Below are 17,025 nucleotides of genomic sequence, written 5' to 3'. Positions count from 1 at the left end.
TATCTTATTTTGTTAGAGGCTTGAAATCCTTTTGTTTTCTGCCTAATAAATCCTCTGGGTGTGTAAAATCAACCCTCAAGAGTACTTCAATTCCTTTGGCCAGGGTATTGTAAAATGGCTCTTCCTCTACCTCTACATTCCTTCATTACAAGAGCTCACCATGACAACCAAGTCAACAGAACAAGGTAAACTATACTGGGTGGTGCTGATAGGTTAGAACATTGACTTTCCTTGATCCCCTGGAAGGAATGCATTCAGGACAAATAATATGAGGGTACCAGTTAGCAATTGGTGAGATTGAGTATTTCACTCATCCATCAGTCTCTGTTGAAACAGGTGCCAGGTTTTATGCAAGAATTTTGTAGCTGAAAATGCGAGGGCACTACCTTTTAAAACATGAAACAATGCAAGGAAAGATCCAGGGTGACGTATAAGAAATACACCTATTCTTTCAAGATACACCTGGTTGTCAAGTTAACCAGGACTATAGCTAATAATAAGGTTAAACTCTTATAAAAGGCTGTTTTGGTCTATGCCAGTGGTTCTCAACCAGGGCCCCGGGGCCCCCTGGGGGGCCGTGAGCAGGTTTCAGGGGGTCTGCCAAGCAGGGTAGCATTAGACTCGCTGGGGTCCAGGGCAGAAAGCTGAAGCCCCACTGCATGGGGCTGAAGCCTGGGGCCCTGAGCCCTGCCACCTGGGACTGAAGCTGAAGCCTGAGCAGTGTAGCTTTGTGGGGGCCCCATGGCATGGGGCCCCAGGCAATTGCCCTGCTTGCTACCCCCTAATGCCAGCCCTGGCTTTTATATGCAGAAAAACAGTTGCTGTGACACAGGTGGGCTGTGGAGTTTTTATAGCATGTTGCGGGGGAAAGAAAAAGTTGAGAACCCCTGGTGCATGCTATCTGAGGCAGTTGACCATACTACTGTGTATGTAAAGGCAACAGTAAAGAGTCAGCATGTACTGAAAGCAGGAATGTGTACTGAAGCAAACAATTTTATTATAGCTATAGACAGCACACATGGATAGCTCAAAAAACCGCCCCTTTTGGTTCACAGAATGTGACAAGTTATGACACAGATGGAAGAAACTGTTTAGTCTTCTGGTATTTTCTGTAACCATGCAGCTCAAGTTATGCTGTGCAGGAAGGAAGAGAGAACAAGTGAGTGATGCAGATATAATACAACACAACCAAGTATCCTACAATCGCTAAACTGTCATAGGCATTGTAGAAGCAAATGTGTTAGTGAAGTCTACCCATTCATGTGGTTTGGAACGCAAAGTCTTGAAGCAAAAGGGGCTACCACTTGGAGAGCTATTCCTAGAATCAGATAGAGGACTTAGGCTAGGGGTGGCCAACCTGTGGCTCCGGAGCCACATGTGGCTTTTCAGAAGTTAATATGCGGCTCCTTGTATAGGCACCAACTCTGGGGCTGGAGCTACAGGCACCAACTTTCTAATGTGCCGGGGGGTGTTCACTGCTCAACCCCTGGCTCTGCCATGGGCCCTGTCCCCACTCCACCCCTTCCCACCCCCCCCCCCAGCCTGCACTGCCCTCGCTCCTCCCCCCTTCTCCCCAGCCTCCTGCACTCCAGGAAACAGCTGATCGGGAGGTGTGGGGAGGGAGGGGGAGGTGCTGATCGGCGGGGCTGCCGGTGGGTGGGAGGCGCTGGGAGCGGGGTGGGGGAGCTGATGGGGGGCTGCTGATGTATTACTGTGGCTCTTTGGCAATGTAAGTTGGTAAATTCTGGCTCCTTCTCAGGCTCAGGTTGGCCACCCCTGACTTAGGCAGCCAAGGTGGTAATTAATATTCAATAGAGTGGAATGAAACAGAGCAGTGTGCGGACTGCGAGCCCTTTCTAGGACTGACCATAAGGTGGCAGCACTGCTTTAGAGGAAGAAGTGTGTACGTATGTGCGTGCGTTAGAGGAAGAGGTATATAAGTGTGTGTGTGCACATCGTTTTGGAGGAAGGTGTGTGTATGAGAGAGAGAGAGAGAGAGTGCATTGCTTTGAAGGCAGGTGTGTGTGAGTGGCCATGGCCAGACTTCAGAAGTGCTCAGAATCAACAATTGGCCAGATTTTCAAAAGAGCTCAGCTTCCATTTGGCCAAATAAATAAGGTTTTCAAAGGTGCTCAGCTCCCATTATGACACTTAGCTAAGCACTTTTGAAAAATCTGGCCACTTCTTTTGTCGCCTAAACAGGAGTGAGCAGCTTTGAAAATTTGGCCCTCTGTATCGCTGGGATCTTTGCAGCCACTGGGAGAAAATCCATGTAAGGTCTTAAAGGGTGAGGGTAAGAACGGTGGTTCAGACTGAAGGGGGCAGGGGAAGGGATTGAAGACAACTCAGTATTTCTGAACGGTCTGTGTCTGTTCAACGTGTATCTTTGTGTGGGAGTTTGCGGGCAAGGCAATCCTTCCAAGTTTTTTGTAGGTGAATGATGTGCTGTGTCCACACACGCTGTTACATCCAGCGTAGGTTTGTCTGAAAAACAGACACAGATTTACATCTGTCTTTGTCACTGGATTTCACCAGGACTGTCCAGCTATCCTGTTCCTTGCATGATCCCTGCCCAGTCTGTGACTGCTAAGTGGCTAAATCTACAGGAGTTCTAAAGGTACTTTGGACACATGTAACATGTTGTCTGTGTTTTATGAGAAGCTCATATTTTTATAGTAACTGATCCAAGAATTCACTGTCTACTCCATACCTTGGTGAGGTGCTTGTTTTATGCACAGGAGACACTTCCTCAACCGAGGAGTTAGAACTATAATCAGAACCACCAAGCCTCCTATACCGGCTGCCACAACCCCAATGATTGTTCCAATGGATTCTTCTATGCCAAACAACCCTGAGGAAAGAGGCACAGTGACACAAGACATATTACATGGAGCTATATGCCCATGGAGGATAGTACACAGGAGAAGTTACTGATTTCTACAGTATCTTGCCAAGGATGCTGCCTACTGTGATACAGATTATATGGATTTCTTGATGGGCAAGAAACTGCAGGTCTCTACAGCAGAAAGAGAGAGTATAGTCCACTGCAGATCATGTGGATTTATTTCAGCATAGGCAGGAAGCAGCAATACACTATGGGGACTGGAGACAGTGTATTGCACACTGATTTGTTTCGGTGCAGGGCTGTAGGCTGTACTATGCTGTGAGGTGATAGTGAATTATGAATCAGGCTGCATTTATAGGGATCTCCCCTGTATTCTTCACGCACTCATAAGGTATGAGCAAACAGTAAAGAATACTTTGCAATATTCTGAGTATTGTAACTTTTCTGCAACTTTCCAAAGGAGACAGCACCAAAGAGGGGTAAGATCTGAAGATGTTTGTTTCTCACTGGGACATGGGGGCATCCACCACCACTTGACAGGTAGGTAGAGATGTGACAGTTCCACATTCTTTGGGATCATTACATCCTGAGGTTCTGGGTCAGAATTCACTGGAACTGAGTATTGCTTGGGGGACATAGAAGGTCTCTGATCTGGGGAGGGTGGTAGAATGGAGAAACAGCAAGAGGAAGTATGTCTTTAGGAAGAAGGAAGTGAATGGGAGAACAGGTCAGGGATCAGCAGGGTGTGGCCAGACCAGACTTAAAATGGCATTTTATCTTTACATCTGAAATGCAATAATTTCCCCAACGAAACTGCCAGATTGATGCACAATCAGACCTAGGTCAGGTATTCATTACATCCCTGTTTGCTGATAAATTTACCAGGCACTAGAAAATGTGGACAACATTGTTCACTGTGATGGCTGCAGGACAGATACTGAGGTCCTTACTCAGTTTTAAATAAGTGCTCAATTAGGAAAGCTCCCACTGACATCAATGGGAGTTGTCTGAGTAAAAATAACTAGACCTCAGAATTTGGCCACGATTCATCATTTCTTAAGTTAATTCCATTGACCCACTCATCTGCTTAAAATTAAGCATCCTTTGCAGAATAGTGATAGGGTTGCTCCCCATGCGTTAAGATAAGCACCTGTTTGAATGCTTTGCTGAATCAGGGCCTACATGCAGAGGAGGCAGCTTATCAGCGGGTGTCACTAGTTTAAAGGCCTTTGCAATGGACCTCTTTTACAACCATGTAAAATGGGACAGAAGGAAAGCAAAGTGCTGGAAGATTTTGTCTGAAAGGACAGTCAGAAGGGCATGGAATAGAGGAAAAGGAATTGCTTAAGAGAGATACAAGAATAAAGGAATTAAAGCGAGTTAAGGCAAATATTAGGCACAGCTTCAGGAAAAATGTCTTAATATGAGATCTATTACAACGTACAAAAACCTCCTATGAAAGGTGAGGAAATGCCAAAACTAGTGTGGGCATAGCCAAGAGAATATATTATGGGGAACAACCCTGTAGCTTGATACACAGTTTGGCCAAGAGGTGGACTAGTCAACCTAATAGATCTTTTCCATCTCTAAAGCTCTGATTTATTTAGATCAGTTTTAGGAGGACCAAGTTTTGTGGTAAATAATGTCCATTGTGAGTTAGATTTCTCTCAGGGCATGTCTACATTTTGCACTGGATCGACGGGCAGCGATCGATCCAGCGGGGGGTTGATTTATCGTGTCTAGTCTAGACGCGATAAATCAACCGCCGAGCGCTCTCCTGTCGACTCGGGTACTCCACCGGAGCGAGATGCGTAGGCGGAGTCGACAGGGGAGCGTCAGCCGTCAACTTACCACAGTGAAGACACCGTGGTAAGTAGATCTAAGTACTTCGACTTCAGCTACATTATTCACGAAGCTGAAGTTGCGTAACTTAGATTGATACCCTCACCCGCAGTGTAGACCAGGCCTCATTCTCTGGTCCCTTTCATTCAAGCATATTGCTGAACTGATGCATTCCACTGCCCCAGAAAGATGGAAAAGCAGCTACATTGGTCATGAAGCACATCTTGTGGGGATGACGTGTTAATGAAGCTATCAAAACAAACAATGTGAGATTTCACCAGACAAAGGCCAAGATCTTGTGAGAGGCATACACTATACTGTCACAGTTATTTTACCAATTAGTATCAGCTCCAGACCTCCTCTTCCATCTACTAGTGCACAGACCAACTTCAAGGGGGGAAAAAGAAGAATTGAAATGAACACAAAATATTACCTAGTGCTCTCCTGATCCTGAGCTTTGTACCACTCCCCATCACCACCTTCCCACTGGACAGTGTCACCTGGCAGAAATAAATGCCGTGATCACTGGCTGTCACATTGAGGATAGTCAGGGAGGCATCTCCTTGGGATAAGTTCCCATGTATGAAAGCCCTGGAGTAGTTTGTCAAGACAGTCACATTGTTCTCCAGTAGGTCCCTCTGCCCCTTTTCATCCACTTTGTACCACTTCACTGTCAGCTTGCTCAGGGATGGGCCCCAGGGACTGTGAAATTGGCAATTCAGGACCACAGTTTCACTCTCTTTGGCTTTCTCCTTGGCTGGGATCTGAGCCACAAATGGATGCCATGGCTCAGGGGTGGTCACCACTAGGGGCAGCACCGCTGTGTGAGCAGTAGCAGGAGAGTTGAGGGTGATGATTGCGTTCTCTTTTGCTGCATCTTCAGCACAAATTAAGACAGCTGCACAGAGAGAAAGATGAACGGTGTTGAGGTTAATAATAGGGTTGCCAGGAACACCCAGTCGAAAAGGCAGGCTCCCTCCCTGCCCTGGCTCTGTGCGGCTCCCGCAAGTGGCCGACATGTCCCTGTAGCCCCTACCTGCAGGGGCAGCCAGGGAGGGTCCGCGTGCTGCCCCTGCCCCGAGTGCCAGCTCTACAGCTCCCATTGGCCGGGAACTGCAGCCAATGGGAGCTGCAGGGGTGGCGCCTGCAGGTGCGGGCAGCGCACACCATGCAGAGCCACCTGCCCACCCCTGTGCCTAGGAGCCAGACATGCCAGTTGTTTGCAGGAGCCGTGCAGAGCCAGGGCAGGCAGGGAGCCTGCCTTAGCCCCACTGCGCTGCCACCTGGGAGCCGCCTGAAGTAAGCACCGCCCAGCCGGAGCCCGCACCCCAAAAACCCTGCCCCAGATTGGAATCCCCTCCTGCACACTAACTCCCTCCCAGAGCCCGCACCCCAATCTCCTGCCCCAACCCTGAGCCCCCTCCTGGAGCCCGCACCCCCACACCCCAACCTCCTGTCCCAGCCTGAGCCCCCTCATGCACCCAAACTCCCTCCTGGAGCCAGCACCTCTCCTGCACCCCAACCCAAGCCCTGAGCCCCCTCCCCCATCCAAACTCCCTCCCAGAGCTTGCACCCCCTCTTGCACCCCAACCCCCTGCCCCAGCCCTGAGCCGCTCCCGCACTCCGAACCCCTTGGCTCCAGCTCGGAGCCCCCTTCTGCACCCTGAACCCCTCCTTTCTGGCCCCACCCTGGAATCTGCACCCCCCAGCTGAATCCCTCACCCCCTCCCACATCCCAATCCCCTGCCCAAGCCAGGAGCCCCTTCCTGCACCCTGAACCCCTCTTTTCTGGCCCCAACCTGGACCCCGCACCGCCAGCTGGAGCCCTCACCCCGTCCTGCACCCCAACCCCCTGCCCTAGCCCAGTGAAAGTGAGTGAGGGTGGGGGAGAAGTGAGCAACAGATGGGGAGGGGACTTGGGGAAGGGGCAAGGGTGTTCGGTTTTGTGTGAATAGAAAGTTGGCAACCCTAGTTAATAGTGGAACAGTGGGAGCTGCTAGGTACTTAGCACAGCTGAAAAGTAGGTCACTTACTCAGATGCCTAGATATGGACTTAGGACCCTAAGGCCAGGTCTACACTACCGCGGTAGTTCGACGGCTGGCAATCGAACTTCCGGGTTCGATTTATCGCGTCTGGTCTGGACGCGATAAGTCGAACCAGGAAGTGCTCGCCGTCGACTGCGGTACTCCACCTCAGCGAGAGGAGTACCGCGGAGTCGGCGGGGGAGCCTGCCTGCCGCGTGTGGATCGCGTCTGAACCGCGGTAAATTCGAACTAAGGTATGTCGACTTCAGCTACGTTATTCACGTAGCTGAAGTTGCGTACCTTAGATCGAATTGGGGTGTTAGTGTAGACCAGGCCTAAGTTTAGGCAACCATTTTTTAAAATCTTGGCCCAATTGCATGTGTGAACTCATGGAACCTCCAGCCCAAGTCTGTTCAAATGAGTTTAAGGGTGAATGTGAATATTTCCCACAGCTCTCGTATTTCCCTCCCATTAACTTTTAAATACATCATCTGCCCACTTTCTACCTGGGAGAACCTGATTTTTATCCACACTGCCCTCAACTCTAAGTGCACCAGGCAGAGTAGAGCACTGGTCAGAGGGGAGAGGGGACAAAATGACAGAAGATGAGAAATTAAAAGGGAGGGAAGAAGAGAGCTCAACCAGCCAAGAGAGCCCAACAAGGAAGGCTACTGAGCTAAATAACATTAGGTAGCTCCTTTATGGGTCATGGTATGGCAGAAAGGACAAGGATGGGACTTGCTTTGATGTTTGCTCAACAGAAAGGTGATTGGTAATCAGCCCATTCACGTCTCTCTCCTTCAACGGCATGAAGGTTGGAATCCGACAATATCCTAATGTCCCACACTGTTTTGACAGCTGGCATCTTGAAAGACAGAAGAGGTACTCAAGAACACTGCCAACAGACTTTTATCTGTTTATTAACACGTCTATTGACAGTACCCAGGGTTATGTTCAAAACCAGAGAAGCGGCAGCACTACCCTGCTGCTATTTATATGTATAAATAGTAGAGATGCTGTGCAGGGATTTCAAACCACATTTCCCCGGGCTGCTAATCATAGTATCAAACAGCCACGAGCTCTGGGACAGCTGAGTGCGCCTCATTTCTGGAAACAAACCTCAGCTCACAAAACAAGAGGAATCTTTTCCCGCTGAAATGCCGAACTGGAACAACTGGATGGGGCGCCAAGCACGAAAACAAAACAGCAGGAGAGGGTTTAGAATCCATATTTAAAATATTTTTTATTTTCTTTAAAAAACAGTTCCCATTCCCCCAGTAACCACCTCTAGAATATCATGGAATACAAGACATTACGTGGTGAGGGGCTGATTTTCCATTGCCTTGAGACTGCTGTTGCCATTTACAGAGGGCAGAGTGAGTTAAGAGGATGTCAAATGCTATCATTCTCCTTTAGTAGTATTTGACCCTCATGCTGCCCTCACTGGGCACAGTTGAACATGATGACCCAAAGTGCAAGGCAGTGGAGAATCAAAACTCTAGTCTCCAGGTTAAGAGTGATCAATTAGAGTGGCTTCTCCATACACACACACGCAAAATCTCTTTTGTGTTTATGTGACGCTGTATGATTGGATATGACCATGACCATTTATATCATTGATATTACCACTTTATACAGTTGCAACAAATCTTGCACAAAGTATGTCATGTAAGGTGTCAATGCAAAAGTTATGATTTGCTAAGTATGATTATCCTGTTTATATGCATGTATTATCTTTGCATCTGATGTTATGAATATTGGCTATGCACTGGTAGCTTACACTTGTGCAGGGCCGGCTCCAGGCACCAGCCTAGGAAGCAGGTGCCTGGGGCGGCCAATGAAGAGGGGGGCGGCACGTCCAGCCCTTCAGCTGCGGGGCTGTCACTCCCTCTGGGAGTGAAGGACCTGCCGCCAAATTGCCGCCATAGAATGAAGCGGTGGTAGAGCTGCCGCTGATAGCGATCGCAATTGCGATCGCAGCTTTTTTTTTTTTTTGCTGCTTGGGGCAGCAAAAATGCTAGAGTCGGCCCTGACATGTGTTGTATTCGTGGGTAACACCCACCAGATAAGATTTACATCAAGGCCAGACAGCTATATGTTGATGGCCCACTAAGGACACTTCACTCTAACATCAGAGGGGTAGCCGTGTTAGTCTGAATCTGTAAAAAAGCAACAGAGGGTCCTGTGGCACCTTTCAGACTAACAGAAGTATTGGAGAAGACGCAGATGCGTCTGACAAAGTGGGCATTCACCCACGAAAGCTTATGCTCCAATACTTCTGTTAGTCTGAAAGGTGCCACAGGACCCTCTGTTGCTTTTTCACTCTAACAATGGGCCATAGAAGAAACTCATCCCACCCAGTAAGCCTGCCTGTGGATTCCTCAGCAAGAATATGGGCAATGGCTGCCGCTGTGAGTATCAACGCGTGCAAGGACATGTGATATGCTCATGTGACCCTGGACTCCATCTTGAGCCAGTAACTTTCCACAAACTGGGCTGTGAGCTTTTTTTTTATTATTATTTTTTTTTTTGAGACAGTAAATTTCCAGGCACCTGGCAGAGGATATAAAAGTCCCCTGAAATATCTCCATTTTTCTTCTTTCCTGTACTAATTCTCTGGATTTACAAATAAAAGGAGTATTTTGAACTATGTACTAAGGACCTTCCAATCTTTTGGAAGTTACCAGAGACTTTACAAGCTAGCAGTGTATATCATCATTGCTACAAACCTGATATAAGAACTTTGCAATTATTTGTATGTATATGATCTATTAACTGTTATTAACTCTCTTCTTCTTTTATTACTAAACTTTTAGTTTTTAGTTACTAAAGGATTGGCATCAGTGTGATTATTGGGTAAGATCTGAGCTATATATTGACCTGGCTAAGTGGCTGGTCTCTTAGGATTAGAAGAACCCTGTTTGATTAAATTGGCTTTCAATAACCACTCATCATAGAGTCCAGCGTTTGGGTGGTGAGACTAGGGCTGGAATGCCTAAGGAGACTGCATTTTTGATTTCTGGTGAGACAGAAGTTTACTTTTGTTACTGGCTTGGTATAATCCAATGAAAGAATAACCACCAGTTTGGGATGAGTCTGCCCAATTTCTCAGCAGTTTGTCCTGAATCTGGCATTCTCATCTGTGACCCACTGAGGCACAATGACAGTTTATAATTAGAATTAATTATTTGTGTTATGGTAGTGACTAGAGGGCCCAGTCATAGGGCCCCATTATGGTAGGTGCTGTACAAACACAGAACAAAAAGTCGGTCCATGCCCTGCACCAAAAAGCTTACAGCCTGCATGTCAGACAAGAGGCAACAGATGGATACAAAGATGGGGAGAGTACAAGGTAGTTGTTAGTAAAAGATCCTAATTGGTTACAAAATCAATGTTAAACAGTTATATGGTGATTACATTCTGAAATGCTTTACAAAATGTGCCGTACAACAGACAAAACAGTTGCCTGTGAGGTAGCAATCCACATACTAGAGAACAGCATGGTAGTAGCACAGCATACCAGTGGCTGTAGTGTCCCCTGTGATAGAGGCAGGACTCAGTTGTAATGAATATAAAAGTGATTTTTTTATTAAGGCAACCAGATATATACAGTAGCTGTGATTCTCTCAGGCTCTCTTGCTCCCAGATTGGTTAATACAGCCTGTGCTGCCTCATGTCATGTCACCATGCAAGATGGCTGCTGTGTCACCCCCCAGAGGTGGCTGCATTTCTGTGGTGAGTGAGTAATCACTGTACATGTAGTCTATAAAGCTCTTTAGAATGAAAGCCATTTCAGTTAGTAACAATATTCTTTACTTCCTATTCCTAACAGTGACAGCTCTCTGTCAAACAGCTACCCCATTCCACTCCAGAGCTCAATGTCAGTGCTGTTAGGCCATATTTTAAGGATTCCTATAAAGCACTTTGGAATTAAAGGCATTTCAATGGGAAAGATATTCTCCTTCACTTCCTGTCCCAAACTGTTCTGTAATGTTGCTGTGTGCTGTTAAACAGCTGCCACATTCCACCCCAGAGGTGGCTGCATTTCAGTGGTGGATGAAAAAGATTAATATATAGTTAGGTAGGAAAGTTTGTAAAATGCTTAGCGATCTGAAAGGTGTTATGGAAACATAGAATGATGATTATAAATGCAAGTTATCTTCATATTTTCTGCACATTTTCTGACCCTTGATATACATTTGCTCTGTCAGTATCATAACATTGTGAGGGATAGTAAGGTGCCAGTGAGTCAGCCACCTTTCCTTGCTTGTAAAAAGCTGCCTTGGGCCATAATCAGAATGCATTGTAATAGGAGGAGTACCCTAAAATCTCTCAAAATGGTTGCATGTGATTAAAGTCTGCTGTACCAAGAGTTTATCTCCCAGGATTTCAGAAGTATAAATACAGGCATCATCATAGTTATACGTAGGGCCCCATTGTATCCCCACTTCTAGAAGGGGGAAGGAGGTGAAATCCATGGCTATAGCTTGGGAAGACACAGAACAGGGGCAAGATACAGCTCTGTAGCATACTCCCCACTTCCTCTCCATTAGAGTTCCTCCAGGATCCAGCACCAAGTGTAGGGAGGGGAGCAGAAAAGGTTGGGAGGGATCAGGACGGGATGCGAGTCACTCTACACAGTATACTCCTCCCCACCCACCTAGGGGAGGTAGGTCAACAGGAGCAAGTTACCGCACGCCAGGACTGGTTCGAGGGGCCCGTTATTGGGGGGGCTGAATGTTGCTATTTAAAAATCAAACCACCTTCCAGGGCTAATTAGACCTGTGGAATATATTGGATTTTAAGACATTTTAAAAGTAAAACGTGCCTGTATTTTACTGTGATTTATAATATAGATAAAGGATGAAGACTCTCCAATCGGCTGCAGTTCCACTGCTTAATACTGAATATCTTTGTGTATAATTTGGTCTTTCTGACAATAATTTGGGGCTCCTTGAAAATCGTTGTGTGTGTGTGGTGGTGGGGGGGCGGGGTTACAAATGTCCCCGTTGCCTTCCCAGTAGCGCCAGGCCTGCTGCAAACCGAGTCTGCAGTAACATGTGCAAGGGACTTGTGTCTGAAGGTGACTTGGGAGAGTGAAGGTGGAGAGGGGACAGCTGCAGTCTGGGAAGTGCTGAAGAGCTGGAGCTCTCTCTACTATCTGGGATAAGCCCTGCCTGACCACTTCCCCCCAAAAAACATATGAGAGGGAACTCCCTAGGGGAGAAAGCATCAGGTAGCCCAGCTGCTGAAAAGATACTCTTCAGTAACTGAGGGGTCAGGGAGAAATGTAAAGAGCCCTGTACAATTAGGTCCTTCAGCGTGTGTCTACACTGCATCTGGATGTGAGCCTCCCAGCCCCACTCCACAGACTTTTTGTCCTATAACTACAGAGGTGTTAATGGACCCCTTAACCTTGAATGATCCCTTAGAACATGTGCTAACTACATATGCTAAACTATCTGCTCCATCTTGTCCTTACCTGTGATACTCTGCATACTTTTCCCAGACCTGAGGAAGAGCTCTGTATAAACACGAAAGCTTGTCTCTCTCACCAAAAGAAGTTGGCCCAGTAAAAGATATAACTGCATCCGCCTTGTCTCTCTAATGAACTGTTGCTTTAATAAGAGTGGTGAGCACCTCTGCATGCCCGCTTTCAGGAGAAGTCAGAATTGTTTTGTCAATAAATAGCCATTCTTTCTTCCTATCTATTTTGAGTATCCTACTCTTAGGGCAAATCTACACATAACCCGATGCAGCTGCACCACTGTAGCACTTTGATGAAGATGCTCTAAGCCAGTGGTCCCCAACACAGTGCCCGCAGGCGCCATGGCACCCGCCGGGGCATTTATGTGCGCCTGCCTAGTGCCCAGCATGGGAGAGAAGCTGCGGCCCCGCGCCTGCTGGGGACAGAGAACTCCGGGGCTGCAGGCTGTGGGCACCAGTGTTCTCGGTCCCTGGCAGGCGCAGGGCCGCGGCTTAAGCCGGAGAGAAGCCGTGGCCCCGCGCCTGCCGGGGACAGAGAACTGTGGGGCTGCAGGCTGCGGGTGCCGGTGTTCTCGGTCCCCGGCAGGCGCAGGGCCCACCTAGTGCCCAGCAGGAGAGAGAAGCCGGGGCCCCGCGCCTGCTGGGGACAGAATACTCCAGGGCTGCAGGCGCCAGTGTTCTCTGTCCTCGCGGCTTCTCTCCAGCTTCTCTCTGGATTCATATATTATGTAATATTAAATATGATGTTTTTTGTATTATTTAATGTACAAATACACAATTTTGAGGGGAGGGATAGCTCAGTGGTTTGAGCGTTAGCCTGCTAAACCCAGGGTTGTGAATTCAATCTTTGAGGGGGCCACTTAGGGATCTAGGGCAAAAATCAGTACTTGGTCCTGCTAGTGAAGACAGGGGGCTGGATTTGATGACTTTTCAGGGTCCCTTCCAGTTCTATGAGATAGGTATATCTCCATAATTATGTTTAAAATAAGCCTTGAAAAATTGTTGGCGCCCGCCACACTCTTCTGAAAACATGAATGTGCTACTGGCTACGAAAAGGTTGGGGACCACTGCTCTAAGCCGACGGGAGAGCTCTCCTGAGAGGCAGTAGCTATGTCATCGGGAAAAGCTCTCCCACTGAAATAGCGCTGTCTACGCAGGGGGTTAGGTCAATATAATTACGTTGCTCAGGAGTGTGGATTTTTCACACCCCTGAGTGACATAGTTATACCGATACAGGTCTGAAGTGCAGACCAGACCTTATTTCATATATCCATCTGCAGTATGATTACTATCTATTTTCCATTTATTGAGTAAGAAGGTACCATTTTTACATTGGCACTTTTCTGATCATAACTGCACATTAATTGTGTTTTCTAACATCATCACTGTTCACCACGAGTTTTACTTCCACCTTGATATAACTGACCTTATCATCTGTTGTGATCCTGTATCTTTGTCTCAATATACATCACTGAGATTGCAATTAATCACTAAGAATCAGAACCCAAAAGAGTGGTCTGTGTCTTTTAGTGCCAGCTGTGTTTTGGGTCTTCACTGTGAAGGTCACAGCACAGACTTTTTTTTTTCCATGTTGCGCAACTGGGAAGTGACTAGTTCACTGATATTTAAATAGACAATGCCCTTATGTTGGCATCCAGGAATATTTCTTGCCAAATGCTTTGTTGACTCTGCCAATAAGCTCTTTTTATTCCATTCTCTTCATTAGTATAGAGATGGGTATCGCCACCTGTCATGTGGAAGTCAGGTGGACAAGCTCTATGTTTATTTGCTTTTAAGATACTTAAAATTAGGCTGACCAATGCACTGGGAAATATAGTGCAGGGGACTATCCCCTCGGGCCAGGAGGAATGCATTAGGGAACCTACAAGTAATTTTAATATAAAGCTGAGATTTTCATATCTAGGGCCAGGTCCTGAGGAGCACACAAGGCAGGTTAAAGGGGGTGGGGTGGCTCAAAGATGGAATAAAGTTTACTTTTGCTCTACCCCAAACTCTACTCCCTGGAGTAAATTAGAGCAGCCTATGGGCGTCTTTAACTTACGCCAGATGCAAACAACCTCAAGGAACTAAAATGGTAGCTGGAGATTGGCAGAGGGCATAGGTCTCCTGGTCATGCCCCCATTCCTTTGGCCATACCTACTAAGTGGACATTTGGGAGGGGAGTGGCAAAAAGTCATTATACCAGGTTTCCACCATCAGAGAATTCCCCTACACTACAGCAACTGGTTATGCTGGCTTTACAGCTGGGATCTGCCAGCAATCCAGTGCAATACGGTCACATCACATCCCAGGAACTGACCCCTAAATTCTATAATTAAGTGATAAATGACTGTATATACCTCTGCTTAATTTATAAGAATTTTTGGCTGAGGTTGGCTTTGGAAAATTAATATTTATGACTGTTCTGCGAACACACTGGGTAGCTAATATGTCAGAAAAACAAACAAGCCATAAAGCTTCTACTAATGAAGGTACATAGTCAGCCTTCTCGAGAACTAATGGAAATGGAAAGATACATTTCCCCTTTGGGATGAAACGCAAACAAACATGCCTATGAGCTAAATAGGAATGGATCTATAAACAAGAATGTGTTTTTCAATGCAAAATCCAGTACTGAATTTGACCCACAAAGTGCCTGCTGTATCCTGAGAAGTCCTTAGGGGAGAATGGCTTAAAAAAAAAAAAGCCTCACAAACCAAATTTCAGAAATAAGTCAAACTCCTCCATATTAAGGAAGATGTTTAAACAGATCAGCACTTACCCATCCGCAAGGAGAACAGGAGAAGAGGCACTGCATAGACGTAGAATTTCCCAGCTTGCTGTTTCATAGCTGTTGAAGTATATAGTCACTTTGCCCTACCCTGTCTCTCAGATTGTATGGGCAAAAAAATATCTCTGCTGTTGCAACAGGAGTTCGCATTCTGCCCAATGAAAGTCACACTTTCTAAAGTTACTACAGCTTCAAGTTCACAGCATGCTACCTGGATGACTGCCACATTTTAACTTGTTATAGTGGCTTCCATGCTGTCGAAATGCAGGGGAGGAGGGGAACACAACAATTATTCTCTTTATTCCTTTGGACTTGTGTACACCAGCACCGGAACCTGGAGCTGATGAGTGCATAGTCAATAGAGGGTTCCTTGTCTGCTGAGCCCCAAATGGAAGTGAAAAAAATCCAGCATTGGCTTGATTTTCTCAGCAGCTGGGCCTCCGTAGTTCCTATTGATTTTATTGGGAGTTGTGGATACTCGGTGCCTCTGAAAATCTGGCCATATGTGCTGTGCGTGTGATGAAAATATATCCCCCCCCCAAAGTATTTTTTTTAGTGTAGTAGAAATCCTGATTAACCAAAGGTTGGTTAGTGTTAACCGTTGGTTAACTGAAGCTTGGTTATGGGTTATATCCCCTGGGAATGGGGAAGCGGGTTGAAAATAACAGACCTGTCTGCAAAGCTGACTAAGGTACTGTCTTGTTGTTTGTGGAAAGTAAAGCCAGGCTCGCACATAGGAACAGGTCCAACATTATTTTATGGGAAGAACTCCAGTAGCCAGCTCCACATGTTGCAACAGCTCACGCAGTACCCACTGATCCTGCTGGCAGTGTTACAGCTGCATGGTGGACACACCATGCCAGCTGCCTGGCTGACATCTCTTCCCTGAGCTCTGGGATTGTGAACCCAGTGAAGCTTTCTTGAAGCCCACTGGCTGTTTTTCCTATTTCTGCAATGATAGCTGAAGATTTTGGCTGTTCCCCAATGTCCTTCAGATAAATGGGAACGTACTGTTATGGTCTGGTGAAGATTCTGTTCCACATTCATTTAAAAGTTTCCAGTAAGGGAGCCTGAGTACTTTTTTTTGTACTGGGGGGGTGGGGGGGGGCACAAAAAGATTGAGGAACAAAGCTGTAGTGCTATTGAATTGTATTGGTATTATTATAGGCCTGTTTCTTAAACACTCCTGTGGACTATCCTAGTGGTTTCATTTTTAAGACAATGACACCCAAACTCTCACATACTCATTCCCCTAACTCCACATCATATCCTAGTTCCTGGCTTCCCAAATCTGGTGACCCGATACTATGTAGGAGGTTACAGGTTTAAGAGTGATTGCTTTCTTGCTGTAATTTTGGGCTGTGTTCATAGGTGCTGGAACCAGGGGTGCTACTGCACCCCCAGGTTTGAAGTGGTTCCCCTGATATACAGGATTTACAGTTTGGTTGAATGGCTCTCAACACCTCCACTATAGAAATTGTTCCAGCACTCCTGGCTGTGCCCAGATACTATGCTGATAGCTAGACAGATGGATGATGGCTCCAAAAGGTCCCCTGCAAGTGTTTTAAAAGAGCTGAAAAAGGCAACATTTTCTTTCATGATTTAAGCTTTTAAAAATAATTGTGAAATCTTCATTTTGCAGCTTTGTTGTCAATGCAGGGTCCATCCAGGTATTTTCTTTTATCTCTATGTTTCTCTGGGGAAACCCAAGAGCTCTGAGGAGGAATGACAGCATTGGATTGTCTGGAGTCCTAGAACTCGAGAGGACTACAACTCTATAACCCTGCCTAGTGCTGTACAAGGGGGCCCTTCGGTTTCCAAGCCCTGGTGCGGCACTGAAGAGTTGTCCCTTTTGACAAATAATCATTCGGAACTGGAAGGAGTGGAAGTCCACACTGACGTTTTAAAACTGGAGGCCTGTATTTCTGCAACAGGGGGTTCTGAATGATGCTGTATGATGAGCAAAAGGAAATATTGTCAAGGATCCTAGAAATGCATTTGCCACGGGAAAATGCGGAATTTGCCTTTTACAGAG

General features: G+C 46.6%; 1 protein-coding gene across 1 annotated transcript; it reads right to left on the bottom strand.

Annotated features, from left to right (window-relative positions):
* Nucleotides 1–1,019: 1,019 nt before the first annotated feature.
* LOC112108290 lies at nucleotides 1,020–15,049 on the bottom strand. The gene is made up of 4 exons (XM_024202349.3): nucleotides 14,982–15,049; nucleotides 5,121–5,585; nucleotides 2,711–2,851; nucleotides 1,020–1,134 (listed from the first exon to the last, which is right to left on the bottom strand). The coding sequence occupies exons 1-4, from the start codon at nucleotides 15,046–15,048 to the stop codon at nucleotides 1,130–1,132; spliced, it is 678 nt and encodes a 225-aa protein (XP_024058117.2). The 5' UTR covers nucleotide 15,049; the 3' UTR covers nucleotides 1,020–1,129.
* Nucleotides 15,050–17,025: the final 1,976 nt, after the last annotated feature.

The sequence above is a fragment of the Terrapene carolina genome, unplaced genomic scaffold, assembly GCF_002925995.2.
Source record: "Terrapene carolina triunguis isolate 2854851 unplaced genomic scaffold, T_m_triunguis-2.0 Scaffold242, whole genome shotgun sequence".
In the NCBI taxonomy this organism is placed as follows: domain Eukaryota; kingdom Metazoa; phylum Chordata; order Testudines; family Emydidae; genus Terrapene; species Terrapene triunguis.
The sequence above is the reverse complement of the archived record's forward strand: the minus strand, read 5'-3'. Positions and strand labels throughout refer to the sequence as shown.